Source organism: Pan troglodytes, chromosome 1, assembly GCF_028858775.2.
Source record: "Pan troglodytes isolate AG18354 chromosome 1, NHGRI_mPanTro3-v2.0_pri, whole genome shotgun sequence".
Lineage (NCBI taxonomy): Eukaryota > Metazoa > Chordata > Mammalia > Primates > Hominidae > Pan > Pan troglodytes.
The window spans coordinates 112,255,235-112,273,020 of NC_072398.2; the positions used below are offsets into that span (position 1 = coordinate 112,255,235).

A 17,786-nucleotide genomic window follows, 5' to 3' on the forward strand; every position below is an offset into this window, starting at 1 on the left:
TCAGTAGTTTATTCCTATTTATTGCTGACACATATTCTACTGCATATATATGACATATTTGTTTATCACCTGTGGATGGACATTCAGGTTGTTTCCAGTTTGGGGCTATTAAAAATAAAGATGCTATAAATGTTTATGTACAAGTTCATGTATGGATATATCTTATTATTTCTCTTAGATAAATACTGAGGAGTGGAATGATTGGGTCATATTGTAGGTGTATGTTTAACTTTTTGAGAGACTTATGGACTGACGAACTTGTACCATTTTATGTTTCCATCAAACATTGTATACAAATTTCGATTGCTCCACATCCTTGCTAACCCTTGGTATTTCCAATTTTTAAATTTTAGGCAGCCCAAGAAGTGTGTAGTGCTGTCATTGAGGTCTTAATTTCTTATCTCTGAGACTAATGATGAAAATTTTTCATCTGTTTACTTCCCATCTATATAATTTTGTGAAATGTCTATTCAAACATTTGCTTATTTAAAAAATTGGATAATTTTTTTCTTATAATTGAGTATAGCAGGTTCTTCATATATTCTGTATACAAGTTATTTATCTTATGTATAATTTGCAAGTTTCTTTTCTTTCAGTTTGTGGTATGTCGTTGTTCTTTTAACAATGCCTTTCGAAGAGAGAAGTTCTTAATTCTGATGGAGTCCAATTTATCATTTTTTGAAAATGGATCATGCTGTTGGTGTTATATCTAAGAAAGTTTTGCCTAATTCAAGTTTTGCCTAACAAAAGTTTTATTCCATGCTTTCTTCTAGAAATTTTAGAATTTTAGTTTTTATATTTCATGTTAATATTTGTATATAATGCAAGATATATATTGAAGTTATTTATTTATTTATTTTTAAAAAGTATTTATTTTTATATATGGATAACGAATTGTTCCAGCACCATTTGTTGAAAATACTATTTATTTTCTACTCAATTTTGTTTTCACCTTTCTTGAAAATAATTTGACCACATGTGTACAGGTTTATTACTGGACCATATTTTGTTCCAATGATCTGTCTTAACACTACTTTCTTAATTACCATAGGTTTACCATCTTGAAATCAGCGATTCAGTAAGATTTTCAACATAGATGGTCATGTCGTATGTGAATAAAATTTTACTCCTTCCTTTCCCATCTGAATGTCTTTTTTCCTTTGGCTTATTGCGTTAACATTGCACTTACAGCACAGTGTTTAACAGAAGATGCAAAAGCAGACATTTTTGCCTTTTTCCTGATCTTAGAGTAAACGTACTCTGTCTTTCAATATTAAGTATGATATTAATCATAAATTTTTCATGATGCCTTTTATTAAGTTAGGAAGTTTTCTTCTATTCCAAGTTTGCCGAAAATTTTTTCAGGAATCTATGTTGGATTTTGTCAAATGCTTTTTGTGTATGTAGTTGTGTGTGTGTGTGTGTTTCCATTGAGATCATCATAAGGCTTTTAGTTTTTAGTCCGTTAGTAGGGTGAATTTTCTTAATTGAATGCAAACTAAACTCGCATTCCTGAAATAAATTCCACTTCGACCATGATGTATTATTCTTTTTACATATTGTTTATTTTGTTTTGTTAAATTTTGTGAAGAATTTTTGCATCTATGTTCATTTCATGAGGGTTATTAGTTTGTGGTTGTCTTTTTTGATAATGTCTTTCTTGTGAACTCTAGCTGCCTTGGGGATCCATGGACTCCCAGGTCTATCTCTTCAATTTGGTGATGCTTCTGGCCTCTGCCTTGGTAACTTTTCATGCACTATGGCACAGAAACTTTCTCCAGGCAGTTTCTCCCTGTTTGTTTCCCATCTCTCTTGGATCATGTACTTTTGTTACCTGATGTCCAATATGTATAAAGACATTATTTTATATATTTTGTACTGTTTTATAATTATTTTAGGTGAGAAAGTAAACCTGGATCAGAAGCACAAATTCAACATGCCTGGATTCTTTTAACAGTATGAGATCATATACACTAAGGCCTCTTTAGCAAGAAAATCACTACCCAAATGCATGGTATTTATTATAGTTCTTTTAGTAACAGGCCAAGTGTCTATCAGTTGTCCATAACATATGTACACACACACATACATATATATATCTCCCAGGGATAGGTATATAAATCCGCCAGAAAATGAGTTCCTGAATCAATGCTTTATACAAAGGAGGCACTAATTCCATTAGAAACACTCATCCAGCATTCTTCCATTTATCATACTCCTGTGTTAGCATCTTGTCTGAAATTAGGTTGGCACACTCATTTCCAGTTTCCCTGTTTTCAAAATTATCTTACTACATAGTAGCTCACATTCCCAAGACCTTGGACCCTGGCATGGCCATTTCTAGGTATATATCTGTTAAACTAAATGTGGCCTGAGGATACCTCTGTGTTGTGAGTTCCTACATAATGAACTGCAACCTAACTTAGTATGTACACTAACTGAAGGCCTAACTTAGGAGTATACTTTTGTAACAGACAGCTGAATTTCAGCTCATCACAGCAGCTGAGCTTCAGGCAATTACAGGCAGCCAGCTGATCAGACTTTGTCCAAGTAAGGCAAGTGCTGATGTATAATGAAATCAAGCTGTTTCGATATCTCATTTCTACTTTCTGTCCATAAATGCTGTCTGCCCACATTGAGGAGCAGAGCTCTGTGAATCTCTTCTGATTCTGAGGGCTGCCTGATTTGACAATCATTCTTTTTTCAATTAAACTGACAAAAACAAGCAATGGGGAAAGGATTCCCTGTTCAATAAATGGTGCTGAGATAACTGGCTAGCCATATGCAGAGGATTGAAACTGGATCCCTTCCCTACACCATATAGAAAAATCAACTCAACGTGGATTAAAGACTTACATGTAAAACCTAAAACTGTAAAAAACCTCGAGGATAACCTAGGAAATATCATTCCAGATGTAGGACCGGGCAGAGATTTCATGACGAAGACGACAAATGGAGTTTCAACAAGAACAAAAATTGACAAATGGGACCTTTAACTAAAGGGCTTCTGCATTATGGCCCAGAAACTTTCTCCAGGCAGTTTCTCCCATCTCTCTAGGATCGTGTACTTTTGTTACCTGATGTAACAGGAAAAGAAACTATCAACATAATAAACACACAACCTACAGAATGGGAGAAAATATTTGCAAACTATGCATCTGACAAAGGTCTAATATCCAGAATCTATAAGGAGCTTAAACAATTTATAAGCAAAAACTGAAGAACCCCGTTAAAAAGTGGGCAAAAGACATAAACAGACACTTTTCAAAAGAAGATATATACATGGCCAATAAGCATATGAAAAAATGCTCACACCACAAATCATTAGAGAAGTGATATTACCTTTTAATAGAAACTGAAGAGGTCAAGCATGCCAATGTCATATAGCAAGTAAATGGCAGGGCCAAAATTTTATCTCAGGTCAGCTTGACATCCTGTCAGATGTGGCCATATTCCTCAGAGAGTCATTCTTTCACATGTGTAAATTTTACTTAATATCTTAAAATCCCCCAAAAATATTTTGAACTACACATTTTGTTCTAAACAAAATTTTTAGATGAGGAATAATTTTATATATCTTTACATGAACATTTAGGTAAAACTTGAAGCCCTCAAGCCCCAAATAAATTTTTATTCCCAAGACTTATTTAGATGATGTTAGAGTGTTTTTTGAATTTGGTTTTTCCCATTCTGTACCTATCTTTTATTAATATTAATAAATAAATATTAATAAAGAATATATTTAAAAGGTAATTTTATTTTGAAACAGAAGAGAGGAAAATGCATGCTTTAATAATGTCAGTTTCCAGGTAAAGATATTGTGAGCTTGTTTGTCTAAATACATTTTATTTGGAATTCAGTATGAATTTTCAATAGATGCTTTTCAGATAAGAAAGCAGTAAATCAAATGCAATTGTATAAACAAGAAGATCAGAGGGATTATCCTGAAGGGTATAAAATGAACCAAGAGCTTTTAGTTTGGGTCACCACAGCATCTGCTCACCAATGCAAAGTAAGGTAGGTGTCTATAGTGAGAAGGCTCTGTGAAATGATATGTTCTTAAGCTATTTTTTTTCACTTTCACCATTTTATCATTTTTTAGAAAGTGGCAAATGCTGAAAGATAATTTGCTTCAACAGGCTGTAATATCTTAAATTACTGCTCCAAATTGTTTAGTAGTAGATGGAGGTGAGAGAACTACCTACGTAAGGATAAGGAAAAAATTCATTGACTTAAAGAAAGAGAAACAACTGATTAGTTCCCTAATGAAGGATATTTGATATTCATGGCTTTCTTCTGTTTTCATTTTGATTTAAATATTGTTGTCAATTTAATGATGTGTGTATTAAATCCTCTCAATTACTGTACTAATGGTCATCTTTTATGAAAATATACTTCCGGGAATGTTAGAGCAAATTTATTTTTGAGTACCTGCTGGGGTAATGTACTCTGTATTATAAGTTCTTTTTAGTTATTTAATAGCTAAACCTCCTTTGATAGTGTTCAACACACACACAGCTGCTGTATAGTACATTTTGCTTTCTAGAAAAATATACTGCTTTAGTGAAGTTCCAGGATTATTCATAGGATGGGCAATTAGTTCTTTTCATAGTAAGGGATTTGGAGAGTAAAAATTAATGAAGGAAATTAGCAGAGCAGAGAGGAAAGTGTTTATTAAGAATGAAGCATTGGGAGCAAAAATAAGAGAAAAAGACAGGAAAGAGGCAAAGGAAAGAACATATCTTGGAATAAGAAAATATGTTCAAAGTAGGGACATATATGTCCATGCATCTGAAGAAGGCATCTCATTATTTAGGCCCTGCCTGAAACCATGCCTTCTATGTTTAGGTACCCAACAAATTATTCATGATGATTTCAGAATAAGCAATTAAGTGGCAAAGATGAGAACCCAGATGACAATGAGGAAGAAATTGTGGCATATCACAGAGGAAGGGATTAACTAACGCTGATTTGTACAGTGTTATACAGCTATGTGATCTTTCTTATATAGAGAGCCAAGTGTTTCACATGTATTGATTTATTCTTTTTATGATTTTAGGAAGGGACATATGGAAAAATGAAGGCACAAAGATATTAAATTGCTCAGTTGCACACAATTACAATTAAATCCTTAAGTAGAATTTAGATCACTAACTCTTAATCAATCAATCAATCAGATCTGACACTAATTTATCATATAGAATTACAGACTATTTGTGCTGTGAAGATTTTCATGATCATCTTCTGGTTCTAAGCCCTGCTTTTATAGGTGAGAAAGTTGAGGCCCAGAAAGATTCTGTGGGTGAAGTTTTACTATTCGCAATAAAGAAGTAAAGGAAAAGAAAAGTTCTTGCTTTCTTTATGCCCACAAAGTTATACAGATACTGTGGCTGGTAATTCAGCACTTTCATTTTCTACTTTTGTTAGTTTAGAGTTCTACATTTATAGGAGAAACTTCAAAAAAATATAGAGTATCCATAGTTAGTATGACAACAGGAAAACCAAAACAAATTTTCATCCTACATTTTAAAAAGGGTCAGGTGTACTTGTCACTTTCTATTTTGCAGATGGGGAAATAACACTCAAACAGATTATATATTTTAGTCAAGTTCTCATAGATTTATGGAAGAATTCTGTTTCTTAATTTTTAGACCAATATTTTCATCACCAGGTCACCACATTGATTTTATACAGAATTATAGAGCTAAAAGTTAAAATATGTGAAGTTAGTTGTTTCCTATAGAAAAAACTCAGTAGCTGGCTGTCTAAACAAGCAAGAACTATAATGGCCATGATGGGTAAGCATTTTACATAATTTACCAGTTAGTAATTTTAAGATCCTACAGAGGATCATCAAGTTCTGTATCTCTAAAATACTGGAAGCAACTCTGTACCATAGAGGGAGCTCACATTTGAGAAACGCTTGAGAAAGCCAGATTCCATGAGTAAGGAATTTGTATGTTTTTGCTCCTTAACTCAAATACCAAACAAACCTTCCGTGGAATGTTTGAATATGCAACATTTCATTTAAAAGAATTTGTGAGAAAAACCCCTGTTATTTTAACCTTTAAAAGTTAAGTCTTCCTAAAATGGGTTAGTTTACTTTCTTGTGTAATAAGAAGTATAGTAAACATAAATCTTTGATAATTGTAGGTCTTAAAGTCTGAATTTGGACTCTTTCAGAGCACTAGAACAATCTGCATTTTTATTATTTGTGTTCATATTGGCTCCTCCACTGGACAGTCAGCCCTTTAGGTAAAGGACTGTATCTTTTCCGTTTGTGTTTGTCAGTGCCTGGTTCAGATGCTCAATATATGTTTATCTAATTTATCTACAATTCTCATTCTAGGAATAGAAGGTTGATTGAAATGACCACTGATCTCTGGAATTTGGCATTTAAAATAAATCCCTGGTAACCTGTGTAATGTGGTTTTCATGGTTTCTTATAAGTTGATTGAAAAAAAAATCCTGGTTAACCAAGGCCGAACCTATGAGGTTTCAGTTTACAGAGGTTTTAGTGTATATAGCTTAAAGATGCTGTTGGGATATAAATGACAGATTTGGGGAAATCTTGGTACTTCTGATTATTGAACAAAATATTTAGTAAATTATAATTTATTTAATAGAACAAGCAAACAAGTTTATGTTCATAGACAACAATACTACTCCATTAAGGTATATATTTTCTTTACTGACAATGATACTTGAGAAGGAAAAAAATCCAAACACATCTAACTAGCTGTACAATATTTGTAAGATTAAAAAAATTCTTCTTAATCTTCAAGGTGATCTACTTACATTCAAAAGTCTGAAATTTAATTACCCTTCCTCAGTAGTAGAACTAAAATAATTATGTCATAACATTATCCAGAGGGATAATGATATCAATATCAATATCATATCAACATCATATTGATATGATATATCCAATATGATATCATATCCAATATGATAACTATATCCAATCAATACATATTGATAATGATATCCAATTGATATTGAACAAGTTCTTCATCATGCAGGCTCTATTGAGATGCATGTTCTGTTTCTGCCTGAGGCACTGTGGATCCTCTATTTTCTTCCATGCATCGAAAAATTATTTAATATTCCTGGCTAACCCATAATGGAGCTGTCATCCTTGATTGTATTCTTCTAATTGTGTCAACCTTTTTTTTTTTTTGCCTGTTAATCTTTTTGAGAACAAATTACATACCTGTTCTGTGTAAAATAATCTTTAATTTGTCCCAGCTGTACATATTTCCACCTTAAAGGGATATCCTAAGGGTTTGGAAGTGGGATCAGGGGGTTCCTAGATTTCTGAGTTAGCCCCTTAACACCAGTTGTAATTTCAGTTGACCTTTTTTGGACTTTATCTTTCTGGTGTCTTCCTTGACCAAATGGTAGAATTATAAGCATGATCATATGCATTGGGATGGTACTGAAGTTTGGTTATACTTTTTCTTGGTTTCTTTGCCCTTTCTGATTTTAACAAATAGGTTCTTTAATTTTATCTTTGATTTAGCATGACTGCTGTCTTTCTGATGTCCATGCTTTTTGGCCTTGCATGTGGGCAAGTGATGTCTTTTTGTATTCCAACTGAGTATACAATGCACATCGAAAGGAGAGAGTGTGCTTATTGCCTAACCATCAACACCACCATCTGTGCTGGATATTGTATGACACGGGTATGTAGTTCATGTCACTTCTTTTGGCTGTAAATTATATAAGCCCTGAAGAAGTCCATTCCTATATAGAAAGGAAATGAAATAAATCACAACCTCATTTCCCAAATTTAATGGTTATTGGCTCCTTAGAAGCAGAGTACACAGGTTACAATATTATGTGAATCTACTCAGCACAATGGATATGGATAATTTTATAACAGTTTTGTGTCCCAGCTTTACTTAAACCTTATCTTGTTCCCATGATCAACGATGAAAGAGAGGAGGGTCTCACTTTTGTCTCTGTAGAATTCAATGTGGTTAAGTTGGTATTGGAGAATGGGGCTAAGGAATTCTTTCCCAGTTGTATTTGTGATGAAGGAATATAAGTGAATTTATTTTTATGTTTCTATCATCTATATGTTTCCTAAAGTCCTGTCACATTATGCTCTCTTTTCTGTTCTTTCCCCAGGATATCAATGGCAAACTGTTTCTTCCCAAATATGCTCTGTCCCAGGATGTTTGCACATATAGAGAGTTCATCTACAGGACTGTAGAAATACCAGGATGCCCACTCCATGTTGCTCCCTATTTTTCCTATCCTGTTGCTTTAAGCTGTAAGTGTGGCAAGTGCAATACTGACTATAGTGACTGCATACATGAAGCCATCAAGACAAACTACTGTACCAAACCTCAGAAGTCTTATCTGGTAGGATTTTCTGTCTAATAGTGATATAATTTGCAATTTGGTTAAATGTGCTTGCCTGAAATAAAGCTAATAAAAATATTATGTTTCACATTATCTTCTGTTCATTTTGAGTGCTATTTAATCCATACCCATACCTACACAGGCGTTAGAGAGCTTAAGCGGTTTTAGAAGAAAAGGTGAATGAATGGACCTTTTGGGCTCAGTTGAAGGTTGGTTTTCACGTGAAAGAGCAGAGTGGTGGTAAAATGGAGAACAGGGATATGAAATGCCAAAAAGCTCACCTTGAGCAGTCTCTCCTAACAGAGGGCCAGGAGGTTTCTATGATATAGAAAGTGAATGTGGGATGACTACAGAGTTATGAAGAGAGAGTAATGTGATCAAAAGCTGAAGGAACACATGGTGTCAGGATACTGGAGACATCTACTTCCAAAGGCTAGAAGCAGGGCTGGCATGGAGGTGGGGAGTAAGGAGCATGTGGAATCTACAGTGGAGTGCTTTATTCCTGGTCATTCAACTGCACTGGATGAAACTCCACCCAAACTCAGAAGAGTCTAGGAACTATTTTCTTTAATTAATTACTCTGGTGCGCCAAGTGACCTATGAAAGTTATACCCCAAAAAGTCAGTTTACAAAGCCTAGAAAAGAGGCCACGATCATTTTACATGTGGAAGTCTAAATCCTTTGTAGGCCTTCAAGTAATAGGAGATGCTTTTCAGCATTTATACCAAAAGTAACTGGTGCTGTTTTGACTTTTAATGTAATGAAAAACTGGTATGACAATAAAAGGTTTTAGGGATGGGGGAGAGTGCAAAGGGATTTGAGAGAGTGGAATTATTCTAAATTCTAATCTAAACCTTCATCAATATTGAAACACTGTTTTCTGGTAAATGTGCTTGGTAAGCAGCTGTTTATTTTTCTTCTCCTTCCTTAGACACTCTTTCATGAGAATTTGGTTTCAACAGATGATTGACGTGAGACAGACCCAGTGCCCTGGAGACTTGATCTCAAAAAGTTGATATATCCTCTCTTTGTCCATTCCTTTTCATTCACACTGCCCCACCAAGGTGAAAAACAGTTGTCAGCAGGGCCAGTTGCCTTTGCTGTATTCTATAGCCACCAGTTAAATTCAGCTAGGCATACTGTAAATGTCTGTAGGCTGATTGATAGTGCATGGGGTGGGCTGAGGAGGGTGGTGGTGGTAGTGGTGGGGTCCTGTAGATGGATTAGTACAACAGGGAGGGAATAGATGTGTATTTACATACAGAAGTCAGAACCCACATTATTTTACTTTAATATCTGAAATTGGTATTTGTGTGGTCTCCACATATTAATCTAGGGTTTTGTGTTCTCATATCAGCTGATAACATGGACATTTAAAGCTGCATACCACTTAAACTGTATGTCAAATATAGATCTTTAATAAATAAAAAGTCTAATGTTCAAATCTAACTGGCACTAGTCACAAATGCCTTCATGGATTCTGAAAAAGTTTTCTCAAGGATTTGAACTGTCTGAGTCTAAGTGCAATAAAAATTCTTTTATAAAGTTAACTTCCACTCTACTGTTCACTGTTGGGTTCTTCCCTACTTGCTTATCTCTCCTGGTTAATCCCCACTTATAAGACAACTCTATCTCACTTTCTCTACTTCTGCTACCCTCCTTCTACCTGCCGTTTCTGCCTGCTTAGCATCCATGTCTCTTCTTCTGGTAGCTGCACCTTGATTTCCCTCTGGGGTTCTCTTCACCTACAGTTTGAGTTCAAGTGGTTTCAGTGGGGATGATGAGGGTGGGTATGCTACTAGGCTCAACCAAACCTGGACTATTAGAAAGAGAAGTGGTTGGCCTGTTGGAGTTCCTAAACTGATAAAATGTGAGCCTGGAGTTGCTGCTGGCCATCTTTGGCATCCCTTGGAAACAGCTAGCTGTCCAACCCAGTGGAGAGCAAGAGAGACTGAGGAGAGAGAGGCCTATTGATATCATTTGAGCCTAATCTGAAGCTGGCTTCACCCCTTAAAATAAACCATAACTTCCCTTTTCTGCCCAGTTAGAGTTAGGTTTCTGACACTTGCAACTGAGAAGTTCTGATAGATTCAGCTCTTTCCCACTAGTTTCAGAAGATGCTCCTAATTCCATTCCTCATCTCCCCTGGGACTTCATTGTTTGCTGTCGTATTTTCTCTTGCTTCCTTTTTCTTGATTCCTTCTTTTCAGTATGAAGCATCCTTAAATCTCTTTCCATCATAAAAAAAGCAAAAGCAAAAAAACAACCCTCTCTTGATCCTCTGCAACCATCTAGTTATTTGCCCCCTCTCTCCTTGAGTTCTTATTTCAAGTTGTGTGTGTGTGTGTGTGTGTGTGTGTGTGAAAGAGCCCACTACACTAACCAACTACTTCCTCACTTCTCGTTCTCTTCACAATCATTACAATTTGGCTTCCACTATTGTCCCCTCTTGAAATTGTTTTCAGTAAGGTCAACAATGACTTGCTAATGGGCCAATATACAGGACAACTGTTAGTCCCAATCTGCCCTGACCTCCCTTCTTCCCTAGAGGGCCCAGTGGTCCTCACATATCTGGATTCACAATGCAATACATCTTATTGTAGCAGCCTTGCCAATGCACCACAATGTTTTAGTTTTGTTGTTTTTAAGTAGGACTCAGAGTTCTTTGTCTTACCACCAAGAAAATTAAGGAGCATGAACACTAGGGTGAGGATGAAGCGAAAGTTTAATAAGTGAAAGGAGAAAGCTCTCCTTTCGAGCAGGAAACTGAAAGAGGGTTGCTATTCTACAGTGGAATACAAGGGCTTTTATAAACAGGCTAGTAGGGCAAGATATTTCATTTACATAAGGTGTGAAAAAATGGTTAGGACTAGGTGTTTCATTTGCATAAGACACAAATTCCTGACAGCTCCTCCCTGTCCTTTTAGTGTGCATGTGGACTCTTAGCCTAAGTTACTCTATATTACTTAGTTTCCCTTACTGTGCATGTGTAAGGGGGCGGAATTCTCCAGTGTGGATGTGCCGGGTTCTGTGTTACTGCTCTTGGGTATGTTTCAAGCAAGCCCTCTCCTCCCTCCCCTGTGCAAACTCCCTTATCTCAGTATGTTCAAAAAAGGAAAGGAATGTGCTTACTGAAGCCTACTGTGTATAAGTGACCCTTGCTAATTACACAGAAGGTATCTTCATGGTGGACCTTGCCTCCTTATCTATGCTTGCAGTCTGATCTTTCAGGCTGTTCCTTTTTTAGACAAAAGGAATCCTACAGAGGACTTATCCTAGCTATCTGCCTAACTGGTTCCTTTCTTTCTTTTACCTCATTATGGCATTTATAACCAGTCTTAAACAAGATGAAATCCACATTTTTCTCCTTTTTTCATGTTTTCTTTCTACCCTCCTTCTCCAGGATGACTCAAAATCTATGCCATGGTCTTTAGCAGGCAACAGTAATGTAGGTCTGGACTGTATTTTTGCTTGGTGATTTTGCTTGATTCTGTAGCGATGAAGATTCTAAACTTTGTGAAAGGAGGGCCAGTGTGGTGATAACTTTATGTGTCGTATTGACACTTTGGACATTGTTAAATGTACAGCATATGAGAAACTTGGGTTTGTATTAATTCAGCCTTGGATATCCTAAGGATTTATACTCATTAAAGACAGTTTTGATGGCAGTTGTTAAAGAAACACAGGCAGCTAAGAAAGACTCTCCAAGTTTAGGATAAGAAATAGGTGGGGAGCAAAGAATTACTGCGGGATTTTAACTTACTAAAGTAAGTTTAAAACTTTCTTGCTGGGGATTTAATCATAAGAGGTGGCTTATCTTGTTCAAATATGGGCATTACCATGCTTATATTGATTCCTACAGTTTTAGTTCAGACTTATTTTCCTGAGCTTCAGGGCCATATATCTAGTGCCTGTTTATATTTCCTCTTGGGTATCCTATAATCATCTCCACCCCATGTCATCATCACAATCTGCTTTTCCTCCTGTGTACCACTATCTTCCACCTGCCAAGTCGGAAACCTGGGAATTACTCCAGATTCCTCTTTTTCTCTCATCCCTCACATCCAATTTCTCTTAAGTCTGTCTACTTCTTAGTAGGCTTTCCAGTACATTAGCTACAAATCTTCCTGACTCTGGTGTTTGCCATCCAGTAATTCTTCATATTAAGACTAGTGATTTTTAAAAGGTTCAAGTCTAATTTTGTAACTCACCATGTAAAATTTTCCCCATGGCCTCAGGACAAAGATAGCACTCAAGTATACTTAAATAGGGCTGTTTATCTCCTTAGCACTTGACTCATTTTCTTTGAATGTTTCCATGCCTTTAATGTTTCAGGCTCTTCTTGCATGCTGTTCCCCAGCAATCCCCTCATCTTCTTCTACTACTTTTGACTTGGCTAATTAGTATGGGTTCTTTAGGACTCAGTTTAGATACTCCAACATAAACGAAGCCTCTCTCCTGACCACTCTCCCCAAAGGTGAGCGGGCCTATTCTGTGTTAATGAGTATCATAACACTTATCTATAGTAATATGCTTGCTTGCTTTTTTCCATAATAAGCTGCTTGACAGCAGAGACTTGTCTTGCCCATCTTAGCATATCAATATTCTTATAGTTTTTCCAAATGTACAAAATAGTAACCCCCAAAGTAAAAAACCAATCCAATATTAGTGTGGGTTTCATCTTATAAGGTAGAGTAGGCCCAGAGAAAAGCATAAGGACTCTAGCTATGGCTACTGATCTCAAGTCTTTGAATTAAAATAGAATTGGGAAAGATATCAAAAGCTATTCATTAATTCTACAAATAAATGTGTTCAAATGGATAATTGGTATCATAATGAAATATGTTCAGTTATGCATCATTTCTAGAAAGCTGTTTGACTTGTAATTAGCAAAAAATTCTCCTCGGCTCACACCTGTAATCCCATCACTTTGGGAGGCCAAGGTGTTCAGATCACCTGAGGTCAGGAGTTCGAGGACCAGCATGGCCAACATAGTGAAACCCCATCTCTACTAAAAATACAAAAATTAGCCAGGTGTGGTGGCACATGCCTGTAATCCCAGCTACTAGGGAGGCTGATGCAAGAGAATCACTCGAACCCAGGAGGCGGAGGTTGCAGTGAGCTGAGATCGTGCCACTACACTCCAGCCTGAGCAACAGAGCGAGACTCCATCTAAAAAAAAAAAAAAAAAAGCAAAAAACCAAAAAACCAAAACCTCTCCTCATCAGAGTATTAACATAATTACAACAGATAATATTCATTACTTGCCAGGTATGCTAGGCATTTTATATTGGTAATTTCTTTTAATTTTTTTCCATTTAATATAAGAACATCATAAATTATACAGACAATGCTGCCTCCCGCCACAAACAACTACCAAAGCTTTGAAAGGATTTCTGATACATTAGCTAAAAACTTTATGAAATCAGCATAGATTATGCTTTGCAACATTCAGGACATGTTACTCCTGTTCTTCATGGTTCCCCTATCCCCAGGAGATAAACTATATGAACAGTGGATTCCTGGAATGTATTTAGCCTTTGCTGTTATAATGAGGATATTTTTAAAAATCATTTTGCGTTGGTGAAGTCTTTTTACCTTTCAAAAGAAACTTACATATAATACCTTACAGGTACCTGTTATAGTAAAAAATGAAGGATCATGCTGAAAAAAAGTAGAAACCTTTTGTCCCTCTTAAAATCTAACTTAACATAAATTTGATTTGGATGAGCCCGAACTAAGATAATGCAGTTAATCTACTAGCTTTGAAGGCCCATGAGTGTTCTCTCCCAGGGGTGGCGAAAATGATGTTGTTGAAATTGAGGAGCTGGTGGTCAAAGAGGATGTCAAAGGGGCCATGAACCAGGAAAGCTGGGGTGTGGTGCACCTACTAAAGTTCCAGTGGCTTTCCCAGTGGCCGTGGAAACTCCATTTTACCCATGACAGAAGGGTACCTCTTCCTTTTCATCTTCAATAAACCTGTTTCAGAAGGGAAAACATGCTATCTCCTTCATTGCCATCTTCCCACCAGCCTCATTCTCACTCAGCCAAATCTATAAACACCGCTCACAGGGTAAGGAGAACAATTATAGTTGCTGACTGTATGGGGAACCACACTGGACCCTGCGTCAGTGTGCAATTTTATAGCTTGAACCATGGATAATAAAGGAGCAATTCTGCGGAAAAGAGGTATAATTTACATAAAAATATTAATTAAAATACAACTATAGTTGATCCTCAGTATCTGTGGGTTCTGTATCTGTGGATTTAACCGACTACAGATTATAACAATTTGGACCAAAAAAAAAAAAAAATGGTTGCATCTGTACTGAACACGTATAAAATTTTTCTTGCCATTATTCCCTAAGCAATACAACATAACAAGTATTTACATAGCATGTCCTTTGAATTAAGTAAACAAGTAATCTAGAAATGATTTAAAGTATACAGGAGGAGCTAGGAAGTGGGGCAAGATGCTGGAATAGAACCCTGCAGTGATAGTGCCCCCTACCTGCAGGAACATCAAATTGAACAACTATCTACAAAATAAAGCCCTTTCAAAAGAACTAAAAAATCAGGTGAGAGATCACAGCACTTGGTTTTAATAAAATAACAAGGAAAGATGCATTAAAGAGGGTAGGAAGGACAGTATTGCATTGCCTACATCACCCCATTCCCAACCCCAGGCAGTGCAGCACAGAGAGAGAATCTGCGTGCTTAGTGGAGGGAAAGCAAAATATGAGGGATTTTGCATTGGAACTCAGAGCTGTTCTGACACAGAACACAACACCAGGCAGAATTTCTCTGATGCTCAAGAAGGGAGCACTTCAACCAGTCCCGGGGCAGAGGGGAATCTTTTGCAGCAGGAGGAGGAACACAAGTCACAGCCGGCTTCACTACAGGCTGACTAAAGTGGTCTGGGGCTCCAAATAAATTCAAGTGGCAGTCAGGCCATAACGACTTCCATCTTTGGGCAAACCCTGGTGTTGCATTGGTCTTGGAGGCAGTGGGATTGGGATGTGACCTGGTGCAACACCAGCTGCAGCAGCCACGAGAGTGCTGGTGTCACCTCACCCCAACTCCAGGCAGTGCAGCAAGAAGGGAGACTCCTTCTGCTTGGGGGAACAAGATGTTACTCTTTGTCTCGCGACTGGGTACCAGCCCAGCCACAGTAAAACAAAGCACCTAGCAGAATCTTGAAGCCCCTATTTCTAGGCCACTGCTCCTGGACCACACTTCTACACCCACTCCAAACCAGGAGGGAATCCACTGCCCTAGCAGGGCAGACCCAATTCTTGGCTGGCTTTACTACCTGCTGACAAAAGTGTCCTTGGGCCTTGAATAAACATCAGTGCAGTCAGACAATAGCAGCCATGGGCCTTGAGTGTCCTAGTCCTATGCTGGTTTGGGAGGTCATGGGTATCAGAGGCAACTCAGCGCACTGCCAGCTGCAATGGCCAGAGTGCTTGAGTCACCCCTCCCACAACACCAAGTGGCCAACCCCAGAGAGGGACTCCTGCTTGGGGGAAAGAGAGGGAAGAGAGTGAGGGACTTTTCCTGGGTATCCAGGGACTTCCCTTATTTTCTCCAAGTCCATCAGGGATGGGTATCCAGGAATCTGTAAGGAATCTTAGTGTACCTGGGCTTTGGACACCCTCTAGTGCTGAAATAGCTGTAATGACACAGGCTTACTGAACTCAAGACTCAGCTGCCTTTGAATTCTTAGAAGGCCTTCTGAAGAAGGATGAGGATAAACAAGGCCAGACTATGAAGACTGGAATAAATACCCAACTCTTCAATGCCAAGACATCAATGAGCATCCAAAAGCATCCAGTACAAAACTTCAGGAAAATATGACCTCACCAAACAGACTAAATAAGGGGCCAATGGCCAACATTGGAGTGGTGGAAATATGTGATATCTCAGATAGGAAATTCAAAATAGATGTTTTGAGGAAGCTCAATGAACTTTAAGAAAACAGACAGAAAAAATTCAGAAATTTATTAAAGACATTTAACAAAGACATTGAAATAATAATAATAAAAAAGAAATAGAAATCCTGTAGCTGAAAAGTACAACTGATTAACTGAAAAATGCATAATCACAGTGTCTCAACAGCAGAACTGATCAAGCAGAAGAAACAATGAGTGATTTCAAAGACAGGCTATTTGAAAATACAAAGTCAGAGGAGAAAAAAGAAAAAAGATTGAAGTACATTACAAGATCTGGAAAATAGCCTCAAAAGGACATATCTAAGAGTTACTGGCCTAAAGAGGAAGTAGAGAAAAAGATGGGGTAGAAAGTTTATTCAAAGAAATAATAGATCACTTTCTAAACCTAAAGAAAGTTATGAATATCCAGGCACAAGAAGGTTAGAGAATACCAAGCACATTCAACCCAAATGAGACTACCCTGAGGTATATAATGATTATGCTCTCAAAGGTAAAGGATAAAGAAAGGATTCTAAAAGCAGCAAGGGCTGCTTTTCTTTTGAAGCAAATAACATATAGAGGAGCCCCAATATGTCTTGCAGCAGACTTCTCAGCAGAAACCTTACAGGCCAGGAGGAAGTGGGATGACATATTCAAAGTGCTGAAGGAAAAAACTTTCAACTGAGAATATTGTACCCAAAAAAGCTATCCTTCAAACATGAAGGAGAAATAAAGACTTTGCTAGACAAACAAAAGCTGAAGGAGTTCATGAGCACCAGATCTGACTTACAAAAGATGCTAAAGGCAGTTCTTTAATCTGAAAGAATAGAATGCTAAAGTGGGACAAGAAATCATCTGAAGGTATAAAGCTCATTGGTAAAAGTAAATACACAAATTCAGAATATTCTCATACATTAACTGTGATGAGTAAACCACTCATATCTTTGGTATGAAGACTAAAAGACAAATCTATCAAAAATAATAACTACAACAATTTGTTAAGAGATAAGCGACATAAGGGTGGGTGTGGTAGCTCATGCCTGTGATCCCAGCATTTTGGGAGGCCAAGGCGGGTGGATTACTCAAGGTCAGGAGTTTGAGACCAGCCTGGCCAACATGGTGAAACCCTGGCTCTACTAAAAATATAAAAAAAATTATCCAGGCATGGCGGCAGGCACCTGTAATCCCAGCTACTAGGGAGGCTGAGGCAGGAGAATAGCTTGAACCTAGGAGGCAGAGGTTGCAGTGAGCTGAGATCACGCCACTGCACTCCAGCTTGTGTGACAAAGTGAGATTACATCTCAAAAAAAAAGAAAAAGCGAGAGAGAGATAAACAACATAAAAAGTTATAAATGGAGACATTAAAAAGTCAAAAAGTGGGGGAAGATGAGTTAAATTGTAGGGTTTTTTAGTTTCTTCTAAAAACAACTAAAAAACTTGCTTGTTTTCTTCTTTTCTTTGTGATCAAAGTTACCAGTTTAAAAC

The 17,786-nt window shown here is 37.1% G+C and overlaps 1 protein-coding gene across 2 annotated transcripts; it reads left to right on the top strand.

The window, feature by feature from the left end:
- Positions 1-3,931: 3,931 nt before the first annotated feature.
- TSHB (thyroid stimulating hormone subunit beta) lies at positions 3,932-8,463 on the top strand. 2 transcript variants are annotated; one of them, XM_001160337.5, is made up of 3 exons: positions 3,932-4,017; positions 7,523-7,685; positions 8,134-8,463. In XM_001160337.5, exons 1-3 carry the CDS (start codon positions 3,959-3,961, stop codon positions 8,386-8,388), a joined length of 477 nt encoding a protein of 158 aa, XP_001160337.3. In that variant the 5' UTR covers positions 3,932-3,958; the 3' UTR covers positions 8,389-8,463. The 2 variants fall into 2 exon arrangements, with proteins under 2 accessions (XP_001160337.3, XP_009426916.3); XM_009428641.4 differs by lacking the exon at positions 3,932-4,017 and adding an exon at positions 6,150-6,255.
- Positions 8,464-17,786: the final 9,323 nt, after the last annotated feature.

Excerpts from the sequence above, each read along its gene's own strand:
- TSHB (XM_001160337.5), top strand. The coding sequence starts at position 3,959 with ATGAACCAAGAGCTTTTAGTTTGGGTCACCACAGCATCTGCTCACCAA. Across the intron at positions 4,018-7,522 it reads GCTCACCAATGCAAAGTAAG|CATGACTGCTGTCTTTCTGA; the intron begins GTAGGTGTCTAT and ends TCTTTGATTTAG. Across the intron at positions 7,686-8,133 it reads CTGGATATTGTATGACACGG|GATATCAATGGCAAACTGTT; the intron begins GTATGTAGTTCA and ends TTCTTTCCCCAG.